The sequence below is a fragment of the Anopheles maculipalpis genome, chromosome 3RL, assembly GCF_943734695.1.
Source record: "Anopheles maculipalpis chromosome 3RL, idAnoMacuDA_375_x, whole genome shotgun sequence".
Taxonomy (NCBI): Eukaryota; Metazoa; Arthropoda; class Insecta; order Diptera; family Culicidae; genus Anopheles; species Anopheles maculipalpis.
This window is the reverse complement of record NC_064872.1, coordinates 21,285,660-21,312,207: the sequence shown is the minus strand read 5'-3', so window position 1 is coordinate 21,312,207 and position 26,548 is coordinate 21,285,660. Positions and strand designations below refer to the sequence as shown.

Below are 26,548 nucleotides of genomic sequence, written 5' to 3'. Positions count from 1 at the left end.
GTGAAGCTTTTTGCAGAGCGTTTAAGGGACAATTTCTCCAGTTTGAGTTTGAGGTGATAAGACTGTGCGAAAACTGCTGGACAACAAACGGACAACGGTGGTTGCGGATACATTCGCCAGCCTTACAAGCGGTCAACGAGCATTTTTTGCATCATGGTTTATTTTGTACGTATTTATTGTCGCTTTAAAAAAAAAAACATTTTAAATACCTGTGCATTAAAATTCCATGAACAGTTTGAATTATTTTATATTTCCGTTTCTTAGTACTACTGTCAACCAGAAGAATAAAACGAATTAATAATGTTTTTACAAATTTAAAGCAAAGTCTCCCGTAGGTCCCAATAGTCAATAAAGGGATAGATAAATGAAGAAAAAAACAGGATTAAACACTTATCAAAACATTCCTAGCAATTTCTTTTAAAAATCATTCAGGGCAACAATGTTTAGAATATAAACAATGTTTTGAAAGCTCCTAACGTTTATTAAAGGATGATAGGATGATATCAGATGACTTGATGTACTGAATATCTTATCTTAAACCCATTTTTGGGTTCATATCTTGAACCCAAAATTCTTGTTTTTCTTGAATTAACAGAGATTCGGGAAATCTTATTTTAGTGTTTGAATTTTCTTGAATACATGCATTGATTGTGATATTTTAAAAATGCAAATAAAAAGATACTAGAGTTGCAGAAATCAAATAAATTATGCTAGTCTCAAATGAATCCTTTTCCATTTTCCTTGAAGCATTAAATTGCATAACTTTAGGCGAAACACTTATCATGTCCTTAGCAGGCAAATTATTCTCACTAAAATATTCAGTTTTTTATTCATTTTATGGAGTGCTTTACTAAGTTTAAAAAAAATATCATAGCTGTAGAGTAGTACGTAAAGGAAGGGTTACACAAAACATTTTTTAGATTTTTTAAAATATATTAAAATACTTTCTTGATAAATTTCTTACATAAAGGGAAGTAGATCAGTAGAAGAGAAGTTATTTTTTTGTATGCACCCTATTCGAAATCTCAATACAATACTCAACAAATTTTTAATGTTTGCACAACAGTTTGAAAACATTTGTTCAATATTGCATCAATACGAGTGTGAGAATATTCTAACTAAGGGGCCAATTCTCCCATACACAATAGACGTCGCATTTCAATAACCAACTCGTGTGCAAGTGTGATTCAAATTTTCTCGAAGGAAATTCCCCCCTTATTTTTCCGCCCTACCATTACCACAATCGTGGACAATTGAAACCGAATTAGTGTGTTTGTAAAACAACACAAACAGCTGCAACAACGGGACGGGCATTCAAATGGATTTGTTTTTAGCACTGTTGGTAAAACATAATTAAACGAGAAAAATCCAACGCGGGGTACGAATTCCGATGGGCGTGTAACGCGTTGGGTTTTTGTTTAGATGTAAGATTGAATATTCAAACGATTGTCCGATCAATCATCACATCCTGATGTCACGCAGTGTGTGATAATGAACGTTGCAATGATAAATCTAACCTTTCTTCCATTGTTTTTTTTTTCCTTTCGTATGTACAGAGTCCCCGTGGCATGCAGGAACCGTGTAGCCCACCAGGAATACCGCATACAGCGAAGAGTCCCACAATGGAAGGAGCTGTCCCGGATGCGGAGTCCGCCACTGACGCCACCGAGCGCCACAATGTTCCGAGCCCTCATGAGACGACCGTCACGAGTGTGGCTTCCACCGTCAGTGTGGCTGAGAGTGTGCAGTCGATGGCAAACCGGCCGGTAGCGAAGATTCAGCGACCTAGTGGGGGTACGTTGAAGTTTTCGATCGCAAACATTATGGGACAGCCGGATGATCGCGAGGAGGAGGAGGAACGAGCGGAAGATCATGAAGAGGAGGAGGAAGAGGACGAACTGGAGGAGGATGTGGAGGAAGATGATGAGGATGCGGTAGTGGATGTGGCGAGTGATGATGACACAATTGAACTATCGATGACGTCGCCATGTAGTAGCACTCAGTTCCGTAAGCGACGCCATGAAAGTCACGAGAAGTCTATGAGTCCGGTGTCGGCAGCAGGGTCGAGTCCCTGCTACGAACCCCCTTCGTCGATGGGAAGTTCTGTGGCGGAGGCGTACGATTCCGCGTTTAAGAAGTACGTCCCCAACTCGGTCCATCAGTTCGTGGCAAGCAACCGTCATCAGGAGCTACTGAGCCAGTATCCACTGTTGTACTATCCGGGGCAGTTGATGTGTGCCGCAGCTCAGTACGCGGCACTTACACATCAGCACCATCAGCAGCAACATCACAATCACCATCATCATCATCATGCGGCGGCTGTTGCGGCACTACATCCCTACGGCACACCGGGACGTCTTCACAGTCCTACGCTATCACCACCACCGACTGGAGCAGGTCTTCAGGGAGCTAGTACAGCTGTTCAGACAGCGAATGTTCACAGCCATCCAGCGCTAAATGGACGTCATCTACATGGAGGCTCACATGGCCATCATCAGCTTCTGTCGGCTGCGGCTGCGGCCGCCGCTGCTGCAGCTGCTGCCGCCGCTAGCCAGACCAAACCGAGTGCAAAGCGAGCTAATCTGAATGTTTCTGCCAGCAGTACCTGCTCGTCGCTGAGTTCTAGTGGCAGCTCAGCGGGAGGATCTCCTGGCGGCAGTGGTCCGGATGGTTCGCCCACCTCTTCAGCTGCTGCTGCAGCTGCAATGGCGGCCAAGCAGAAAACGTTCGCCTGCCCCGAGTGTGGTAAGGTGTTCAATGCGCACTACAACCTAACTCGTCACATGCCCGTTCACACGGGAGCTCGACCGTTTATCTGCAAAATCTGTGGCAAGGGTTTCCGGCAGGCGTCGACGCTTTGTCGGCACAAGATAATTCACACCTCGGAAAAGCCACACAAGTGTCAGACGTGTGGTAAAGCTTTCAATCGCTCTTCCACACTTAATACACACACAAGAATCCACGCAGGGTACAAGCCGTACATCTGCGAGTACTGTGGCAAGGGGTTTCATCAGAAGGGTAACTACAAGAATCACAAGCTAACGCATAGTGGTGATAAGGCGTACAAGTGCACTATCTGCAACAAAGCATTTCATCAGATCTACAACCTTACCTTCCACATGCACACGCACAACGATAAGAAGCCGTTCACGTGCAAGATCTGTGCCAAGGGCTTCTGTCGGAACTTTGACCTGAAGAAGCACATGCGAAAGCTGCACGATGTGAGTCTTGGAGGTGGTCACAAAAGGTCTCGGAGTTGTGGTACTCCACAGCACCACCATCGAGGATCGCCACTGGATGGTCCGAGTCAACATTCCGCCACGAGGTCTCCTGGACATCAGCATCCATCCTTACCGCCACCTCCCCCTCCACCACCGGCAGCATCGTCAGCTTCTTCCTCCGGTCCAGCAACACCCTCCTTGTCCGGTTCCCCGACAACCCACCATCATCCGTCTTCGCCGCATCTTCATCATTCGCTTCATCTGCACGGATCGGGCCTTTCCCATGGACCACCTCACCCTCACGGACACGTCGGTGTAGGACCGACGGAACTTCAAGCTCGCTCCTCTCCCGTACCGTCCTGGTCTAGTAGTGCATCCTCGCTAGCCGCACTCCATCACACAGCCGTTGCTGCAGCTGCTATGCGCAACGGGGTAACTGGAGCAGGCGTTGACTATGGTAGTCCGTTTCTCATGCCAACCGGCCGCCATCACCATCAACGGTTAGCAGCGGCTGCAGCCGTCACCGACAGTCCCTTTATTGGGAAAGTGTTCTGACAGAAGTACTACCAGCATGCGTCGTCGGGCATGAGCTTCGGCGGATTGTCACCAGTGGCGCCACAAGTAGCCGCCGCGTCAGCAGCAATCACTGTGACGGCTGTAGCTTCGGCTGTTGTACCGTAGGGAGGGCGCTCTCACTCGTTCTGGTTTCGTAGTAACGGCGAAGTGATCGAGTCGAGGGTTGCCTCGATTGATGTTTGAGGTGTGTACAGTTAGTTTAAACAGTACATGAAGTGTGTATGTGTGCAATACAGTGTGGCGAAAGAAAATGGACCACGCCAGAGTGATTTGAATGTAGCGAACAAGACCCAGATAGGGAGAGAGAGAGAGAGAGAAAGAGAGAGAGAGAGAGAGAGAGAGAGAGAGAGAGAGAAAGGATTGGTGTTCCCAGTTATAACGCGTCGTACGTCTGTACCTAGGACGTGGTGTTTAGTGTTTAAGTCGGTGATAGCAATCATCATGCCCGCGCATTAGGAATTTAAGCTCTAGAGTTTCGTGGTAAATTTTGTGTAATTGCCGTACGGTTTTTCCACTTTTTGCTGGGGGTATACTATTGTTAGGCAGGCAGGATCGCAGGATCGATTAGAAAGAGGCTATGTGGGAAAGAAGCGGCGAATTAATGGAATTAATGCGTTGATCTATATTATTAATATAAAGCTATACATATATAAATTGCAGAAGACTAAATAAATCACACAAATCGGAATGATGATGTACAATTCAACAAGAAAGCAACGATTGGATTGTTTTATTTGAATTTCTAATAGCTTAAGTTGTGTGTAAATATTATATTGAGAAATTATATATTAAATAGTATGTTTAATGTTTTGAAGTATAACAAAATGGTAAGTAGCACCAGAGAGCCGCCTAAAACGAAATTTTAATGTTGATTGAAATATTTTTGAAATGAATGTTCATTAGATTTGAGTTCGATATTCGCAATGTTACTAAAAAGCTATGTTTGTGATTGTATCTGCTCGTCGACAGCCTTTTTTTGTGAATTTACATCACAAAAAGTAACACAGCGAAGAGCAATATTTGGGATTAATTTTTTAAAGTGTAAAATGTTTTGTTTCCTTTAGTGTTATTTGTTATTTTTGTCATGGTTTGAAAATTTTATGTTTTTTTTACATTTTTGTAAAAAAAAGATTTTATAATGTTTTGCAAATTATAGCTTATTCTAATTTAGGCATTTCTTAAGTGTTTTGTTAAAAATAAAATAATATTATATTGTAATAAGCAAACATGAGAAACTAAAAAAAGGAAGTTGGACAATAATTCATGAAATCAATAAAAAAATCCAAATGTAATATTTTCAACCAAAAAAATGTTTAGAAATTAGTCAGCTTTCAACGATATAACCACTATTACTTAGAGCATTGAAGACTACTGAGGTAAGCTTATTATGAAAATAATATTTTTTCCAAATTTTAATGGTGAGATTTATTATTAAAAAATTTATATTGAGTATAGATTTAATGTTTTTGTTTCATGTTAAATGTTAGATCGAATGCATCAAACCCACCTCTATCTATCGCAAATCATAAACCGTCATAGCCGAATGTTTTATTTGAAATTCCTCTGCCTATTCCCATCAATCAAGATATGAATTATGAAAAGCTTTGAGCTATGCGAGAGCTGTATTCACAGTAGTCAATAAATGAAAAATGCAACTTCCATGCGCAACCTGCTAGACTATCGAATACGTAACAAAGTTACGATGACACACGATTGCTTGCCGGAATGTTTGCAATTTAATACGACATAAATCAATATCGCAACCGTTGATCCACAATCAACATTTATCATGCACTGGTTGAAATATGTTTGTCAACAATACTCTCCCATCCTTCGGGGGGAAAAAACAGGGAAAATGATTGAAAAACCATGCTGGAAAGACGACTGCCATGCTTAACGGGTCAATAGCGTATATGGAAGTGCAAAGCTTTACTGTTTATATGCAATCGAGTCATGCGATTTCTGCTGCTGGTTGCTGTGCAGGATGGAAAAGTTGGAAGATATAATGAAAAATAGGCAATAAAGAGTATAAATTCTGCACGATCTATTGGCTACATTCCACTGGTTGTTTTGCGAATAAATTTATGAGGAAATTGAGGCCAAAAAAAGAAATGATCGCTAGCTCATATGGATAACTTCTAAGAAAAAATGGTGTCGTTCAAAATTTTTCACATTGCGCAGCAAGCATTCAAACGCTGATGCAACAACGAAATCCGATTAACTGAAACCATCGAACTGACCGTACTAGAAAAAAGGAGAAGAATGTTGCGTGCCAAACAAAATGGATACCATCAATGCAGGTAGCAGCAGCATTCTTTCCCTCATTAAAAGCGAAAAATGGTCGAAACCGATGATTTCGACGTAATATTCCCGTCCGGATTGTGAGAGTGTTGTAGGAGAGGCGGCAAATCAATGCGCACAGCTGCACTTATGTTTGCAAAAGCTTCTAAAAACACACACACACACACATAACAGTGGACAAGGGATTATTGGGCTTGTAGGGTATGGAATTGCACGCCGTATAGAGAATGGTTTTGCGTTCCCGCTCTTGTGCGAGCTGTATCGTATCGAGCGTTGGAGGATTATCTTGTGCATCGCTCGTAGAATGACTAGTTTACAGAAGATTCTACTGGAAATGAAAGCGAAACGAACGTTGGAAAAGTTTACCTATAATTATTAAGGATATGGCGAAGTTTTGATGGTTCTCATTTTGGAAATCTTCGCTTATTTGAGATAGGACTATTTAATTTTTTCGAGAGTTAGTTATATGCGAAGACATACAGATGCGAATTAAATAGGTTTCGATTTCTTAAAAACCAGTCAGACACAAAGACTGCAGATAAGACTACTTCACTTTAAGAAATGTTACTATATGCACAAAACTTTGGAGTCTTAGAAACGACAATCGATTCTAGAAACTATAAGTGAGGTTGGACAAATTTCTTCAAATAATCTTAGCTCTTAGTCATGCCTACCATGGTCGGTAGTTTGTCCTTGCTATAAGGGAACAGAACCCAAATTCAACCAAACGTTGGTGTGAGAATCTCTTTTCGGGAAAGTTACACCTTCCCGTCCCAACGGATGTTGGTCCAGCAGTTGGATACTTCTCCTGGCTCTCCCTTGGCTAGTAAATTCGTTCCACCTAAGCAAGTCTGTTGTCAGCAAATACACGAAACAATGGTTCGATCCAAGAAGAAAAAAAAAAATATCAATCTGATCCAACGTGATCCCGTGATTATTGCAAGAAACGATGGATGCTTGCATCCAGTTTTGTTCTCTTGGTAGAGCCCAGTCAGTAAAACAGTCAGTAAACGATGGTAAGCCTGTTATACTAGTTGTAGTTGATTCTTGCTAATAATTAATTGTCAGAAAAACTAGATCTAGACTCTAGATCTAGAAAAGTTCCGTTCTGTGGAAAACAGATATGTACGTGGATGATTTTAGCATTGATCCGGATCTTCAAGCTCAGTTCAGTTATCAAAAGGAGACCAAGCGAGAACTAACCGTATCCTTCCTGATATTTTATTGTAATTTAAACATAAAGGAAATTTCAAGCTGTTGATGCGAAACTGTAAAATTAGCTCTAAATTGCGATTTCAGCTATTGTGCGATTTCTCCATTGTCCCGTTTAGGTAGCTTGTGTACGAGTCAGGTTATCAAAGAGCGATTTCAAAGCGAGAAAATTTCACAATCACTCATGAGAAACTGTAATTTAAATTTTGAAATCTCTCGTCGCCCATGGCCTTATGAATACCAACGTCACTATACAAACCTGAAGCGCTTATCAGAAAGACTTTCCTTCTCTTAATGGATTATATTAAACTTTCGATACACTCCTTACGTGTCTTAGTGTTGCCTGGGTTTATCGCCATAATTCTCATGACGTAGCCAACATTCTGGTAAACGAAATAGAGAATATTACTTAATATAATATAATATTATTAATATAGAGTATTACTATATTATATCAAGTTTAGTAGAAGCTTAAAATTAACATCATACCCATTAAATAAGTAATGGCTAATAGAGCTGCATAAATGATGAATAAAAATTCCTCTATATTTAGCTCAAAACATATTGTCTCCAATAGTAAAAGTACAAATTGCTTAATATACGATAGCTTATGGCTTTCAATATAACCTTAAAAAACCTACTATCTCTTATCGAAATCAAATAGCCACAAATCGATTGATCTTCATCCCATCATGGGAAATTCTGCCATCGATAGATACCCCAGCTTTGCCAGCTTTGCTTTCGGATTTCGATTCGGAAGGAATTACACAAACGGAAAAATAAATCCGCTTGACCACCGTGTACCGCAGTGTGCGCCTAACGCCAGAATGTGCCGTATCAATGGGAAGCATCCCTGCCCTTAACTCCTTTTGTATGTTGGGAATGCTTCGTTCGGAAGCATAATGGCCTACATTTCCTTCGAAACGTTATTCAGGTGCGGGCGTACTTAAGCTTCCGAAAGGACACACACACATGAACCACACGGAAGGTCCGTAAATTGATGTTGTGATTGTTTTATGCGATCCTAATCCGCCTGCCACACAATGGTTAAGATCATTAGCGTGGGGCATATTAGACGGCCGACAAAATTATCCCAAAATATTTGCACAAAAGTTGAGACGCACGCTTGACCGACACAGACCGGCCGACCGACCGAGCGACCAAACTTGCCGAAAAGGATCGTTTCTCGTTGTTTGTTTACATGTGTTTTTGTGTGTGTGTGTGTGTGTGTGTGTGTGTGTGTGTGTGTGTGTGTGTGTGTGTGTGTGTGTGTGTGTGTGTTGCTTCTGCTTTCTATTTTTAACATGGTTTTTGGTGATTTCTTATTGTTTGTTTTGTGCTGGCGAAAGCGAAACATACGTTTACTTATTGTTTTGTCGGTAAGGACAGAAGGAACGGTATGGAAACGGTTTTTGGGACGGATATCCGTAAAACAGGAACACCATCTACAGCAGTGAATGGAAGGATGATCTCGATCGAGATGGTTTCTTTCGAGGAAGGACATTTTTTCACAGCTTTGGTGCGGTTTTCCGGGAGTTGAAACGTTGTTCCGGGATTTTGCAAGAACTTTCTCAGCTTTTAACGCTCGCTAATTGTCTGATTGTTATCATATCAGTAAGGAAACGGAGAGACTAAGCAAACAGATTCAATATCGGTGTCTGTATTCTATTCAAATAAGTTGGCAGAATCGTGCTTTGTTACATGAGTTTTGTCAATTTAAGTACACTTTTATGCTGCTTTTATTTTTTATAAAAAAGTATATTTTCCTTTTCGTTTTGAAAGGCAAATTTTTATGTTCTTGTGTTTTGTTATTCTCTTATTCCTGTATGTGTTTTTTTAAAATATTTGTTCCTACCTTCTTTTTTTGTTTTATGTGTCATTCTTCTTCTGTATGGCATTAAACTTATATCATTTTTCCATTGTTTTTTGCATAATTTTCTGCCTCTATGTTTTGCTTGATTTTGAGTTTGATTACATCGTTTATCTTTTCTTATCGATAATATATCTTTTATTTTATTATCAATTTTATCCATTCCATTCTTAACATAACTATTTTTTTTATTATTTTTATTGTTTTTAGAAGATGTCTAGCTGACTCTGACAGTATTATGAATTTTGCTATATTTTTCCATCATCCAGTAACATTTTCCCTTTCGGAATAGTCTCCTTTTTCTTGGCCTGCTCAGGAATGAGCACACCGCCAAAGATAGTCCTTAGTACCCGCCGTTCGAAAATGGCGAGTGCATTGGGGTCCTCCGTCAGCATAGTCCAAGATTCGTACCCGTAGAGGACTACCGGACGTATCAAGGTGCGGTAAATCGTACATTTCGTGTGTTGTTGGAGTCTTCTGGATCGCAGGAGTTTGTGGAGTCCGTAGTAGGCACGATTCCCCTGAACAATGCGCCTTCGGATATCGCTGCTTACTTTGTTGTCCGAAGTTACGATCGTACCAAGGTAGCAGAACTCCTCTAGCACCTCGAAATCGTCGCCATCAACTGATATTCTGCTTGTGTGGCGGGCTCTATCACGGTCAGAGCCTCCGGCGAGCAGGTATTTTGTCTTCGTCGCATTGATGCTCAATCCAATTCGCCACAGTAGTCACAACGCCGCAGTAGTCCGTCCGTTGATGTCGATGCCATCCGCAAAGCCAAGGAACTGGAGAGATCGGGTGACAATCGTGCCCCGGATGTCGAAGCCCGCGCTTCGCATGACACCTTCCACAGCGATCCAGCAATGTTCGAAACTCTCACCTTGTACCTTCCGTCCTTAGTGGCCTTTAGCAGCCGTACCAGCTTCCCAGGGAATCTGTGAATCTGTGTTCCATAGTTCGGTCCGATCTATATCGTAGGCCGCCTTGAAGTCAATAAACAGGTGGTCCAGGCGTAGGGATCTGGCGTTCACGGCTTTTTTAGGAGAATCTACTGTAGAGTGAAGATTTCGACTGCCGGTTGTCGATTTGCCTACAACAAATCTAGGTTGGTAGCTTCCGATGAAATCTGTAGCAAGGGACCCCAGTCTGCAGAGGAGTATTCAGGACAGGATCTTATAGGCAGCATTCAGGACTGTGATGGTCCGGTAGTTAGCACAGTCCATCCTGTCGCCTCCCAACAATCGTCGCTTACGAGACCTTTCGGAACCTCCATCCGGCGAGGGGCATTTCGCTCCACGATAATGCGCCCTCCCATACGGCCATCATTTTGAGGGAGTTTTTCGCAACAACTGGCACCCATATTGTTCCGCAACCGCCGTATTCGGCAGATTTGGCACCAGCCGATTTCTGGCTGTTCAACAAGCTAAACGGCGGGGCTTGAGGGACACTGTTTTGACACTATCGAGGAGATAGAAGCCGCAGCGGCGGCGGAACTAAAGGACATCCCAGCATTTATGTTTTCCATCTGCCTCGAGGAGTGGGAGAAAAGGTGGAAGAGGTGCATTGAATCGGAAGGGGACTAGGTCGAAGAAGATGACCTTCATTTGGCCTAATAAAAAAAAAACAATTTAAGAAAAGAAACGCAAAGCCACTTTATTTTTCGCAGCGCAGTAGCATATTCATTTCGCGAACATCTTATGGGTGTCATATCTTTAAAAAAATATCCTGAAAGATCATTGAATAAAATAATGTCTCATGAAAATGTGTAATAATCTACATATCAAAATACGAACAAAAACACATATACATTGACGGTAAAATCTACATTTAATTCAGCGAACGACGTTTAAAAAATGATTCAAAACTGAACTTACTTTGAAAAGAGTTCGTCGCTTTCAGATGATTTTAAGCGATTTTTATAATAAATACATTTGCCGAGAAAAATATTTTTCGCTAAATTTTCGTACCGTTATGAAATTTCCATGTACCTAAAACAATTGTTTAAGTATGTGTAAAATCGTACAAAAAATGTTCAACACAAATAATGTTTTTTTGCAACTGTTCTGCATTTTCAATGTTATCCATCTCTTCCAAAAGCTTGTCAGCTTTTATATACAGCCTATAAATCACATTATACATGAAGCATTTGAAGCAAGCTTGATTTTCTTTAAATGTTTAATTCTTCATTAAAAAACCCCGGCACTGCAATCCATTTCACTCTGATTGTATCTCTTTACAATTAAATCAGATTGGATAGAGGGAAAAAACGGGAAAAGCAATCCATCTACCCTTTATCCTTCTGATAAAAAAAACGAGACAATATTGTTATCCTTTGTTACCTCTCGCACACTGGCAGTTCTGTGCTATCCTTTCCTGCCTCGCAGAGTTGACACGTGCATTCGTTCACAGGTGTAATTCTCACTGACGGCACAATTATTAATCCACGGACGTGTATTTTTTTTCTCTCCTACCTTTACAAATAGAATGTCACAAATCACAACCATCCAGTGTGATATTCGCGAAGGCACATTACAGCGCGATCTCCCTTTCAATTGTTCTCCGAGGTATTATAAACGATTAACCTGGGTGCGCTCAACAGCCGACTCATCGAGGGTAGTAGCAGCACCATGTGCCGGAACCGGAACGAGTCTGTTCGTCGGTTTGTTCGAGAGATTGGTGAAATTATTGAAATATTTCACACTTACTACGAATTCGATTGGGTGCTGCGGAAGGAAGGGGAGGGCGGCGAGGAGTATCGGGGTCAGCAAGAATATGTCCTCATCGGTATCGCATCACCTAATTCAAGCCTTGTGCACAATTTCCCGTACCCGTGGGGGGGGGGGGGGGGGGGGGAGAAATCGTTTTCGAATTACATCGCACGGTTCAACACCACCGATGAAAGGGCGGATTATATGGACGAAATGCGCCCATTCCTTTTAGAGGGGCCCGGAGAGGAACGAACATTAGCGGTGAAGATGATGGTGAAGGAGGTGGTCCTTGCAACATTCATGCCAGCTTATGCCATTGTTCACTTTTGCTCCGTAGACATTCGGTTGTGCTGTGGATGTGGTGTAAATGCAGCGTGGACATGCGACCAATTCCGTACTAAACTAGACGTGTGGACAATCATCGATCGGCCCTGTTTCTCGTAGGTTAGAATGTAAAGATTCTCCAGGTTGCCAGGTGGACCGTTTTCGATTGGTGACAATGACGACACATCGTGCAGCACTTCCCATGCACATAGCGGTTGGTTGAGTTTCGGGGTCTCGCTAGTTCCGGGTGGGAGCGATTGCAAGACAAAGACTTGGGAGTTCTTGGGTTTGTTCCGATTGCGTCAGGCGGAATGCAGAAGGTTCAATTTAATTGGGATCATGTGGCCAGGTGGAAGTAATCCTTAGGACGAGAAGGACAGTTTCGGAGAAGTGCTCAGTTCGACGGTGAAACAATTGCAACGTTCACCGCCAACCATTCAGGGAAGGTGTAGTGTGCAAACATGTTTGAGTTTGCGCATTGAATTTGGCGAATGTTTAGGGGACTGTGGCAAAACTATTTACTCTATGCCTTATGGATATTTTAAAGCCTTATTTTTTTAATAAAAAATCGTTCAAGGATTGCATTGCCTTATTTTATAACAGTCTAACAATCTTGAGAACAATTTAAAATGTTAAGCTGCCAGAAGCAAATGTTCAACTGCTTAATAATGCTACTAACACACAACACTTCAAACTATAAACAAAATTAATAGTGCTGAATTTGTTAGCATTTGTTAGTTAACTCTCACTCACAGATAGTGTAGTATTTTAATTAAAATACAAAAGTTATTGGTGTATTTTAAAACAATTCCAAACAGTATACTCCACCTGGCCATCAAACCCTTTCAAGATGAATGCAATATAGCCATCGAAGAACACTAACTATTTTTATTGGGTTTAATTATTCAAATTAATTGCATGTTACGTTCAAGGGCCTTTGCAATATTCAAAACTAAATCTTGAAATCTTAACGCATTGCTAGAAAAAGATCGCGAGCCCCTCTGTATGTTCTGGCACACTCCATTCTTAGCATAGAATTACGAGGTCGAAGCGCATGATTAGGAGCATAAAAATGTATCCTCAATCTTAGCTTAGGTGCATATCTTCAACGTGTAGGTAGCGCCGATTACAAGGCTTGTAGCTGTAGTAACGGACACCACGACAATGACCACATCCTCTGGTCATGTGTGGAGTTCGATGCGCCTAGACCCGGCTAGACGGACTCTTAGCAGTCGTTCGGGCATCAGGAAGATCCCCGGCGGTACCGATGCGCGATATCCTGCGACAGAAGGAGTGCGAATATGCGCGGATTCTGTTTGACTTCGCCAAAGAGATGGGAATCGTCCTTTGATCCCTTCCCCTCTCCCTTCCCGTAGATTGTACGCACTATCGTCCTATAAGCGGATTGTAGCTTGTTATTTAATTTTGTTTTCTATTTGTTTAACAATAGCATCGGCATGGACCAGACAATTGGTTTAGGAGCTTTAGGGCCGTAACTGGCGACCTTGTCGTTGGCGGAATGTCTGGGTTCGATTCTGCAGTAACCTTACAAGGTTATTTTTGCTGTCGGCTCCAAACGTTTTGCTGACGTCAGGGTCACCAGCGACAACATTAGATCACTGAACCAATTGAATTAGGTTTGGACGACGTGTAGTTGCGACTGGCGGCTTTACTGTTGGCGGAATGCGTAAGTTAGATGCTACTGTAGCTTCACAAAGTCGTAGTGGCTTTCGGACTCGTACGTTCCGCCGATGGTTGGGCCGCCAGCCAAAACATTTAAATGCTTGCAACCACATAAGTTTGGCTACGAAAAATGTCTGTTATACATACCTTTATCCTTCTGTGTAACGATAGCAGACCCAGTAAAAATAGTCTAGTCTCATAGCTTAGAGGCTGCTCCAGATTCCACCGTAAGTTTCTAATACGCTATTCTGATACACTTTTTTCGAATACGCTTAATGTGAATGATATAATTATTTACATAGGATGTCCATGTTACAACACTAAATTCTACTGTAGACTGGACTTGGGCGACAAACAATTGCTTTAAACAGATTGTTAAAATTGGAGGACATTTGATAAGTAAAACCAAGTTGCTTGTTAAGGAGTGTCTTGATCCCTAATCACTAAGTTCGGCAAGATTACACTGGGGTCAAAAATGTAGTCAAAGTATTAAAAAATATTGGCATCAAGCGTCAATCATCATCCAATATCCTGTAATAAGTAGTGCTGACAATTTGTTGCGTATTTTACTAAATTTTACTCACATCTTTGTTATCGCCATCACACACAATATGCGGTTTTTGTCATATTTTTGGGGTTCTCTTGATATCTCTACCTTCGGTAGAGCCTTTACACTCTCTGGGAGCCACTCCAAACATGTTTAGGGTCTAATCCAAATGCTTAATGCTCCTCCCTAAGTAGGAATAGTTTCCTGTAGTTAGATTCGCCTCTATCAAGACCCCAAGCGTCCGCTTCCCTGCGCATGGAAAAGCGTAATAAAGTCTCCGAACAATAACAACAAATTTAGGCTTTCGTCAATTTTTTATGAGTCCATCCTCCTCGAGATTCCCTTTATTTTTCTAAAAATATATTTTTAATTTAAATCAGCTAAGTCCTACGATCGCTTCAATAATATTGCGCAGATCACAAGACGATTAAATGTTGTTTTCTAGTTGTAAAAATCTAGACATGATAGAGACATTCCAACTTGATGTCGTACGTAGCCCAGATAATAGCGGAAACAGTCCAGCTTCAAACGCGAAACCACTTTGCTATCACACTAATCCATCTTGAAGCATTACTTTTGCCGGATTTCCACAAACCCAACGCGTGTTTGTGTGCTTATGTGGTGGAGTTTTCTTCAAAGACTTTGCACTATCAGTTGCTCACGATCAAATTAAAGGAACTTTGTCGCTGCTGAAGGAACCGATGCTGCTCAGGTGCAAACAAACTCAAACATTCAGAGCGACGATCGATGCATCCGGCAGCATTCAAATGCACCACAAACGCAACCACAAACAGAACGTACAAACGATCATGCCACTCGGGTCGAAGAAGATTTCATTTGATAATGCTGTTGACATTTGAAGCGAGGGACAACTCTACCTGGCGGCTGCATTTCGAATTCAGCTACGAAATTATTTACAGATTGATGCCAGAAGTGTACAGCAAAAAATGCCGAGTTAAAAATGCTTGAGAAAAAGATCAAAGTCAAAATGCAAATACGCGCCAAACCAGCGCGTTCAAGAGTGTGTTTTTTATGGCGTGGCCAACACAAAAAAAAAAACCTTTCATCGCATCAGCTCGGTAAACCAATCCTCCCTACGTTCATCCATCCTCTCGGGGCCCGTATCACACGCATCGGATGTGAAGGATGCGCTCTCCTATCATTTGCATGGTCCACGGACTTCCGGAGGCTGGATGACACTCGACAGAAAAGGGAAGCGAGCTGGGCGGATGCTTCGTTCGAGAGCATCTCGTACTCCTGCGTTGACCAGGTTATGCGTGTGTTGACGTTTGGAAGGAAATATGGAAATTTAAAAGCATCAGTTATTTTTCCAGCACACTTCAGCAACCTCCTCGATCGGTGGATAAGCAGCGAGGGAGATGATTATGAGTATTATTATCGTTATTATTTTATACCCATCATGCCCCGTGCCCTGTTTACGCTCGCCCTGCTGTGGTACACGGTGGTCGTTTCAGAGCATATAGTAGGACAAAATCGCGAATGTTAGGAATTGATGAGGATGAGGACGCTGTCCTCTCGATCATCGGGACGCCACAGATGTGTACTATTCAAATAAATCGACTGAATTAGCTGCCTGGATGGTCACATTACTATTATTTTGTTCTAAATAAACTATCAATCATTATACTTTGAAGTTTTCAATGTATCTTTTAAAACAGGCAACGAAAAGTAGAAACAAGGATTTTTACAAATTCTTGAGAACCGATGAAGGTTTTTGTTCTTAAAAATATGATAGAGAAATCTTCAATACTGTTTTAATACAATAAACATGTTTTATATTTTATTATTTTAATTTATTTAATTAATGTTGTCTATCTTTGAAATCGGCAAAGATGTCTGCGAGTATCATCGATTAAAAGTTAACCCACAACTCTCAAACAAGAAAATGGTAAAAACTGAAACCAGAAAATGATGAAAATTATTTAACCGTAGGAATTTGTCTACTTTTGTTCTAGGCCTTATTATTGTCCAATAATAAGGACTCTCTATGCTCTTTTCTTCTCTATTTGAGGTTCTTGTTTCGATGTGTCTTTAGTCCTGGTTCAGTCATTTATTACGATCTTTAGGATTATTCTATTGGCTTAACAACGACCTACTAGGTCACGATGGCCATCACGAGGGCTTGCAAGACTAGTTGGTACCATGTAGTTGGTATAGTCAGTTGTCACTACTGGAGAACAGTTCGGATAGCCTTGCAGCCGTCCAAGGATTTTTATTAGAAAAAGCTGTACGATCAAACAGTTCTTATTACAAACAATTTTGGGCAATAAATAATCATAATTTGAAGAAAGCAAGCAAGACAAATAAATTTGTTTGTTTACTGAAAAATATTCTAAACATTTTTCCCACCATGGAACAATAAGGCGTAGAGCCGCCATTCTAAAATAAATATTTTTTTCCCACCAAATAGCTCATTGTGCCTCGATGCCTTGCTGGTATTTGTGTAATAGAAATGTATAAATAACACAACACTTTTGAATTGTTTTGTATAAAATTCCAATTCGGTGTCCTTCACGGACAGAGAGAGAGAGAGAGAGAGAGAGAGAGAGAGAGAGAGAGAGAGAGACCGAGAGAGAGAGACCGAGAGAGGAAGGTGAGTTTCGTTAAATAAACATCGCGAACATGAAGGACGCTGACAGCAACAATTCGTTAGCAAACTATCGTCAACAAGTGCATCCGAATTCGCGTGCGTGAGCATGCAAGGATGTTTAACGGTGGAGTGCTGAAGCTGCGGAGCTGGGCGGTGCAGTAGCTGTGGGGGTACGATATTAATTACAATATACCACTTGCTTTGATGTTGTTGAATTGCTGAATGGTGCTGGGCTGCGCTGCTAGGGACGACAGGAATGGCGAGCAGCAATAAATAAAAAATGCAAAACTGAAGATACCGTCAATGAGCAGTCCTGCATCCAATCGTCATAATTATTACAGGCGCGTAGTCTCAGCTGTTGAATGTCGGGCCGGCTGTGATTTATGACCGTATTTTTTTTTTCTATTTGCTTCCGACTCAATCGTGTTTTGTGGTGATGATTGTTATGATTTTCCCATTATGATGAGACAACGATGTGAAAAAAGAAGCGTAAAATCAAAGTACCGTTCGTTAGAAAGATTCGACTTCTTTGCCGGCAGTACACTCTGAAGAGGAATTATCCTTCTCAGGATTTCAAAGCAAGGACTCGGATCACATCACCCGATGAGTAGTGCCACTTGGCAAAATCAAGTGTGCGTGATGAAGTCCGGTGCCCACCACGGTAAGACTTGATAAACTCGGTGTATTTCGCGCTCGAGTGTCGATAATCAATCGGTTTGGGGGAGAATTTTCTTATGCTGTCCTTTACAGCGCATGGGCGCCGTAGAAGCGGGTGTTGAAACCGGTCGTGTCGGTTGTCGCGCTTGGAAGCCTTTGTTCGTGTCATCATTCTTTTTGTCCGCTCCCTTTCGAGGGCGCTGTTCTAATGGCTAATCGAACTGTTTGGCCGATTGATGTCATTGTTTGGATGCATCAAACGAAGTCTTTGTGAGAAAATGAAGCAGTTAGATCGATTTCTTGCTCCAATAATGGGCGTTCTACGACATGAAGATGATTTATGTTTTATACAGGTTGAGATTATAAAAATATTGACTATTATATTTGAGTACAATATTTGACAAAATATTAGAGTTTAAGAGGTTTCGTCATCGAAGAAACTTTGCAGGATCTATCAAGAAATGTTGTCATCAACAGGGTTTAATCATGCAAAGGTTCTTCTTTTGCCTTGCTGTGCAAAAGCCCCAAGAAATTACAAGAGTTCGGAGGCTTGTTTCTTTCACTACGAATCCTAACAAATAGAAATGATTTGGAATTAAACTGATGATGTTGAATTAAAAGAATGAATTGAAGTTCGGGATGAGATTTGAACTCAGATCATGGCGTGACTGTTGTCGAATGCCTGGACGAATACATCGGTGCCATTAAATAAATGAATCGTGACCAGTCAACTGACAGCGATGGACTAGTGGCCAAACTGTTCATGATGGGACCGGAGAGGTTTGCTGACAACATTAACCAGCTGATTGTAAGAATTTGTGACCAGGAAGAACTGCCTCTGATCACTTCCCAGTCAATAAAGTGCTGAAGGTTTAACTTTAGACTTGCGCCCATTTGTCGCCTATTCGCTCTGCAACATCGCTCTGGAAGGTGTCATGGGAAGCGCGGGCTTCGACATCCGGGACACAATTTTATCCCCGATCTCTCCAATTCCTTGGCTTTAGAGCCCTACTCGCAAGCAGAATATCAGTTGACGGCGACGATCTTGAGTTGGTAGAGGATTTCTGATACCTTGTTTAGATCGTTTGGGCTCCAATGACTCCAAAAGACTCCAAATATACACGAAACACACGACATATTGTACAATGATGCATTCGGTAGTCCTGTACGGGTACGAGTCCTGGACTATGCTAACCGAGGACGCCAATACAGTTTCCTTTTCCGAACCTGGCGGAGATCAGTTGCAGGATCGGATCGTATCGGATGTATTTTCTCCGTGATGATGAGGCATTAAGATTTGTCCCTGTTGCGTACGCAACAGGGACAAATCCACGGTACGTCCACGTCACGTCATTTTACAGCGGATCGGAGCGAATTCAACCGTCAAACAGGTACGTCCACGTCATTTTACAGCGGATCGGAGCGAATTAATCGGAGCCGACAGCTGCGAAATCGGGGCGAAAACGATGTAAACCGAAGGATACGCAGGCCACGGCGTTAGCGGATAAAAAGAAGGCGCTCGTGATGATTTTTTGCCCTTCTGCATCACGCAGCGGAGCAACGGTAGTGAAATTTGAATACAGTATTTGTATATTCTTGCATTGTCAAAAACATTGATATCCGAAAAGCGAACCAGGAAAGGCTCTTTTGCTGGACGCAATAGCCCTCGAACAGGCCAAGTTTGCTGACGATTTTCAGCAATAGTAAATATTAGTTTTTACACTGTACTTTACACATATTTACTCAAATGCATGTATGCAGTTTCTTCCTGGTCTCAGTAAAGAAAGGGTACCGACCATAAACATGCCTTAAATTATTTTTCCATTGACAAAGAACTTCTTTTGACCCAATAAGCTCCCAGTCGTACTTAATGTAATTAGTGCTCCAGAAACGACCAGTCAACCGCAAAACTTTTTCACAGTTTGCGTGAAAGGTCAGTCAAAACAAAAGGAAGGAAGAATCTAGGGACACCCATTTTTCCCTCACTGACCAAATTAGTACGGCTGTTAAGCTGTTGGCAAAACATTCCACACTTCCGACGACCGGGCGTAGGTGCACCCGGTAAGGAGTCAAAGATTTGGTACGTTTTTTCTTGTGAAAACGAAACTCAATACTTTACAATTCTCCCACGGCAAAAGGTGAAAAAGAAAGCTCGTGAGGAACTGCTTTCTTCCCGAGCAACCTTAAGGTATTTAGGAGTCCGGTCGATGCGCTTGATCGGTGGCAACTTTCGTAGCAGCAGCAGGAGCTTCCACTGAACCGGATCAAACTACGGACCGAGCATTCTTCGCCATTATTTGCGCAGGAGGGCAACGGATGGAGGATTAACCTTCGATTGAATGTAATACCGACAAAAAATCGCTTTTTTAAAGTGAAGAAAAAGATGAATTTGACAAAAGAGAAAAGAGGTTGCACAAAACAAAATTATAAAGGTATGAAATAGAGAAATGGAAAATGTGTTGCGTCCACGTTTTACCCGGCCTTGCACAAACGGGCTCGCAATTATCGGGGGCCGATGTTTCCCTCTATTTGAAAGAGCGACAATTATGAGCATACCAACTTGAGATTTGCCCACTTAGAGCTTTTGATGTGGTGAATGGGTGAAGAAACCTTTTTTTTTGCCAAGAGAAGCAGCAGACAATGGTAGTGTTGAATTTAAGGGCAATTTTGACGCAAAAACTTGCTGCTCTTGAGGACTTGCGGTACAATGTTGCTGTTGCTTTTCGAATTCTTACCGCTGTAAGGTAAGATTTATGTTCTTTTCAATATAGAATTAAGAACAATATGCTCACTAACGCTGATTTCAATCTTGAAGGAACACATTTAAAGACCTTTAATTTAATCGCAATGTGGTTTAAATCTATGCTCCACCAAAAAATGCTGGTAAATAGGCTACGCACATAAGGAAACGAATGCTTTTACCCTCTCAACAAAAAATCACAAGGCACCCCCAAAAATGTGCCAAACGGTGTGTGTTGACGGGAAAAACGCACTCACACATAAACATAATTCTGCCGGAAAAGTCAATCTCTCATAATACCACGCCCACGAACGAATGATACATGCTGCAGCCGGTTTGTACACCACCCTCCGGTCCCCCAGGGTGGGCAAATGGTGGACGCAAAGGCTGCTGCACACGGTCCGGATTTTCTCGATTTTCCCTTAGCTTTCACCGGAGCAAAAATCACCCCACTTGAAAGTGTGCAAAAGCGAGCGAACGAGCGAGAGAGAGAGAGGGAAACATCGATTTCATAATTCATATTTTAGCAAAATCCGTGCTCGTCCTTTTCCGACACGTCCCGAAAATTTCCCCGCTAGAGGCATGGAAAAGCGAGAGAAGCGAGCGAGTGAGAGCAATGTGAAGAATGTAACGATAGCAACAACCGTCGCGAGTGTGCTCGGAAGCCGGTGGATGGTCGAAAATGGTTGTCTTCTTTAACTGTAAAGTCATCGAAATGTGTAGCACATTTTGTAGCACTGGAAGCTTTCTTATCTTTTATCGTTCTTTTCATAACGGGTATGATTAATTGAAACAACCTTTTAGAACACGGCGATTCAATGATTGGTGCACGCAACGGGAACTTTAATTGAAAGAAAAACACAAAACAAAGGAAAAAGATTGTCAGCACCGATGGTGAGTATAATTAATCGATAAATTTTATGAAAGAAGTAAATAATATGAGTGTGAAAATGGAAGTGTTTACGGAATGAATGACGATCACCACGTGGCTTCCAATTATTTCATTTCAATTGTGTACTTTTGATTATTTAACTTTTAGTTTTCATTCGAATAATCTACTTTCATTGTTTTCATTTATTGACCTAATGACTTTTATTATTTTCATGTTTTGAATATTTATTTTTATGTTTTCAACCTAATGCAATTCTATTTTAGTTTTTATGTTATGTATTAACCCCTGTTTCTTTTTGTTTTTTTATTTATAAGTGTTAAGTATGTTGTGGAGTTGTGTTTTTATCATTATATCATTTTTGCATGTTTAGCTGATAGCATGAACAATTTTTTGAATTTGTTTTTACTTTATTTATCAAAAATAATATTAAGGTGTTTCATTGGATTCTTTTAACTAAATTAATATAAAATGAATACGGTTTTTGTTTGAAACTTGACACATGAACCGTGTTTAAATTTACTTAATTATGTTCTTGATAGTTTGTATTACTTGTAATGTTTTGCTTCCTCGTCAATTCGGAAACGAGCTGCACTATTCTTAACTATCTTTTGTCTTTTGAAATTTTTCACAAATGTTCTTGATCAATTTTGTTCTATTTTGGTCTTCTGTTACGTATTCTAGTCCTTCTATTTCGAAGTCCTATTCTCGTTTCTTCCTTTTTTTATAGTTTATTATTGTTTTTTAAATCATTGGTTATAAATTGAATTTCGAGTTTCGTTTTGTTTCTTCCTTCAAACTTTATTTTGTATTTAAAAATATAAAAGCATTCTGCTTTATTGTATTGCTTATTTATTTTTGTGTCTAACTTTTCCGATCACCACGTATTTGCTGTTTTTACTTACATTTCTTTACTCGACAGTATCGGGGTTCAAATCCCATTATTACTGTTCCCCCGTGGGATTCTCTTCGATGGATGACATGACCAGACGAGAAGATCGTTAATATTTGTTTTAAACTTTCTTTTCCGATTGTTTCTGATGATATAAACATATGATATGATGTAAACACAATAATAATGATGATAAACGGTTGCATAAGAAGCATTTATAAAAATTGTTTTATTTTTCATTTACTTATTTGCTGTTTGCTGTTCGTTTTGCAGTCTCCAAATTTTATAAATTAAGTTTATCACAATTGATACACAAAAAACCGATAATACAAAGTTTTCATAATTTAATATGACATCAATATTCTAAGCAAAACACTTTTGAATGCATATTTTGCAATAAAAATGTGTTAATATTCATTCCCATCTACGCCAGCCGGGTAACCCAGCTCTTAGCGAGCATTTATTAGTGAAGATGTTTTAAAATCCGCATACATCTCGCCCACCATATTACGAAACAAATAAATACATTCGAAGGGTGCAGCAATTTGCCTCCAGCTTCAATGGCGGCACCATTTGTTTTTTTGCTATTTTTGCTCTTGTTTGCATAACATCTAAACATAACCATGGAGACGGGGATGGAGCCATTTGCGTACATTTTGCATTATGATTTTCGCGCGCAAGCCTTTTTCCCTTTTGGTGAGGGAAAAGGCTCCTTCTCATTGATGGAATGTGCGCACAGTCCCTTCGCCAAATCATCCCTTTTTCGCTTTTTTTGTTTTCAAACTAACGGCTCGAAATGAAATGGAATCGTAGTAGCCAGTCGAGCGCGTGTAGAGATGTGCTTTATTATCTCGCCAACAAACCCACCACACATACATTGATACAGAGACGCATAGTAGGCGCAGTAGATTAGTGAGATGGAACCAAGCGGATGGTGGCTGGTGAGTAGTAGAGCCATCATGCTTTTCACCGCGTTTTTCTCGCCATTTTCACCTGCGTTTTTTTGCGTACACAGAAATCAAGCAACGGATGCCGAATGGCCAGCCTGTGTGAAGGTGGCGCAGAAGGGTGGCTGTTTTTAATCCAAAAGTGAAAGGCAACAAGAGGTGTAGGCGAAGGAGTGGAAAACACGGCGGGGAAGAGGTATGTTTTCTTTTTGTGTACCGGTGCAATTATTTCCACTTTAGTATTCATTGCTTCAATCCATCTGGCGGTGGTCCTTTGGGTTTGGCTTTAGGGGAGGAAAAACGGACGCTTCTTTTCGTTTTCTTTTACCGCGCGCGCGCGTGTGACTGTGTGTGAGTGTCTGTTTGTTTCACATAGCTCCCGGGACTGATGCTTTTATTCGGTGGGTCACAATTGTGGATTCTTTCCCCACTACACACTGCGCCCAACTCAATGTGACCCTCCCCTGTTTTTTTTCCTGGCCTGGCCGTGTAAATACGAATTTGTGAAAGTGTGCAAATTTGTGTGGCGATCATAAATATTAATAAGAAAATGATTGTTTCATTAGGACGCCCGGCAAAACGTGTGCGCGTTTCAGTCGCTAACGAGAGTCAGCCTAGCTTTATGCCCCTTTTCGCTGGGGGGGTTTGGGAAAAGCGTCCGATGTTTCAGCACACACGCGTGCTATCGGTGTTGCAATTATTGGAAACAAAAACGTGAGATAATTGTGTTGCGACTCTTTATATGTAAACGCTGCTTGGCAAAGAAGGATGTTTAGCGCTGCTTGAGAATAGAAAGCGATATTGGAAGAGCGATATTGAGGCGTACACCAATGAAAAGAAGTTTTGTTTAGCGGAAAAAAAACAACTGGGGGATAGCTTAAGAGTGGTGTAAATATTACAACAAATGAGAATAAATATATGAAAAATGATTTTCAATCACATTGAATAAATGCAATAGTCTAAGTGGGAGAAGGATGATTGTTCTTCTTGATTAGGTTTAAACATACAGATATGGGCAATTTACTAAGTTTATCTGATATGTTTTAACCCCATCAAAGGAACGTCATAATTTTTAACGTAGCAATTTAGTTTTTGTTTCGAAAAACTTAGCTAAAAATTTTGGACCATTAATCATACCATTCAAGTAATCAATTTTTTGTTTTGTTTTCTTATTGTGATTTAAATATGACATAACTTGTTTTAATACTACTGGTCAGCCTCGTTTAAAAGTTTAAGCAGTTTAATGTCATCCAGCTTTGATCATTTAAAGAATTGCATCACCGAGTAATCTCCGTTAAGGTTTTACTTCTAATAGAAGCATCGCAAGTAGTTTGAAAGATTATAAAGAATATATAAAAGTGGTCTTATTCTATTGCCCATCACTGTATCATTTCGTTGCAGCATTGTGTCACTTATTTTCATAAATTAAAATCAGTAAATTATAATCTTGCTTAAAAGAAGCTATAACTATATCATTATTCTTCTTCGTCTTCTTCTTCTTCTTGACTTAACGACCAACTAGGTCATGCCAACCATCTAAGGGCTTAGTAGACTGGCTGACGCCACGTAGTTGGAAAGACAATACTCATTACGGGGAAACGGTCTTTATGTAATTTGAGCCCCAGTTCTAGCACTTTTTTTTCGTTTATTTACAGAGGCTTTGAGTCTTAGAGACCACATTCGCCTCTCCACTCTATAAATATAAATATCCCCATCACGTGCCCCAGCCAACATATCCTTCCGGCTTTGACTACTGTCAGGATACCAGCACCGCATAACAGCTCAGCTAGCTTGCGGTTCATTTTCCTTCGCCACACGCTCTGCTCGCAAACACCGCCAACAATAGTCCTTTGCACCCGCCGTTCGAAAATGGTGAGTGCATTGGCGTCCTCGGTTAGCACAGTCCAAGACTTCTACCCGTAGAGGACTACCGGACGTATCAAGGTGCGATAAATCGTGCTTTTCGTGTGTTGTTGGAGTCTTCTGGATCGCAGGAGTTTGTGGAGTCCGTAGTAGGCACGATTCCCCTGAACAATACGCCTTCGGATATCGCTGCTTACGTTGTTGTCCGAAGTTACGATCGTACCAAGGTAGCAGAACTCCTCTACCACCTCGAAATCGTCGCCATCAACTGATACACTGCTTCCGAGTCGGGTCTAACACGGTCAGTGCCTCTAGAGCGATGTTGAACAACAAACAGGAGAATCCGTCTCCTTGCCTCAGACCCCGGTGAGATTCGAACGATTCCGACAGCATGCTCGAAACTCTCACCTTGCACTGCACCCCGTCCATAGTGGCCTTTAGCAGCCGTACCAGCTTCCCAGGGAATCCGTACTGCTGCATGGTGTTCCATAGTTCGGTTCGTAAAATTTTTATAAATTTTACTTAAACGAAGTAAATAACTACTGAGAAAATGTTAGAGCCAAATGATTGGTTCAATTCTTCGTCATTCAATTACAAATTTTAAATGATAATAATCCAATTCGAATCACACAAACCACTTATCTATAGGATAAGTGCAATTGCAATTAAAAGTGCTATCTAATGGCGAATAATTTAAATATCACACATTAAGGTTACATTAAGATAAAGTAGAGTACTTTATCTTCGCTCATTTTGTAGTTAAGAGAAGAAGTTAAAACATAAAGTAAATATCTTTATTCTTAACAAATTCTTTAATTTGCTGTGTAATGTTTGGAAAAGGACACTAATGGTTAGGAAGAATACTTATTTGAAAGCAAAAACATAGTTCAATTAATTATTAGCTTAGGAAATGTAGGACATACCGGGTTGCAAACATAGTTTCCACTCATCAGATTATCACACAACCTATTGAGCCCTATTTCCCTTACACATGAGATGTGAAACCAATGAAGGGACATACATTCGTCTTACTGAGGAAGGTATGCAAATCCCTTTGCTTTCATCCCGAACAAAAGGACAGGGGTCACGGTATACATGACGTAGTTCCTCTTATCTCCGTAGTTGAAAGACGTCCGAAGACGAAGATTTGTGTGTGTGTGATGTTCCAGTTCTACGTGTGTCTGCTAGGAAAAGCTTTCGAGCCAAGCCACGCGCTAATGAGTGGGTGTAGAATAGCATTAAAACATAATTAAGTCGAATTATCCGGTGTAAGAAAATGTGTCCGATGCCATCACAGGTAAGCAACAGAAAAGAATCCAACCCAGAGAGGGCGAGGATGGATGGGATGGGATGGTTGATGTGTCCTGCTTGTTAGAGTTGATTGTGGCCTATTGGCTAAGGATTAACAATATTTGCATTTCTCAAATAGGAAAACAATTGACATTGGTGTGCAATGTTGGTAGAATGTCGGTAAAGGAAAAAAACAGCGACAGATTCCTGTGGTGTA

At 41.0% G+C, this 26,548-nt stretch overlaps 2 protein-coding genes across 2 annotated transcripts in view; one reads left to right on the top strand and one right to left on the bottom strand.

The window, feature by feature from the left end:
* LOC126565264 (derlin-1) overlaps positions 1 to 26,548 on the bottom strand; it is a 144,034-nt gene that overhangs the window by 30,732 nt on the left and 86,754 nt on the right. The window lies entirely within an intron of this gene.
* On the top strand, positions 136 to 3,913 carry LOC126564178 (fez family zinc finger protein erm). The gene is made up of 2 exons (XM_050221137.1): positions 136 to 165; positions 1,557 to 3,913. Exons 1-2 carry the CDS (start codon positions 154 to 156, stop codon positions 3,774 to 3,776), a joined length of 2,232 nt encoding a protein of 743 aa, XP_050077094.1. The 5' UTR covers positions 136 to 153; the 3' UTR covers positions 3,777 to 3,913.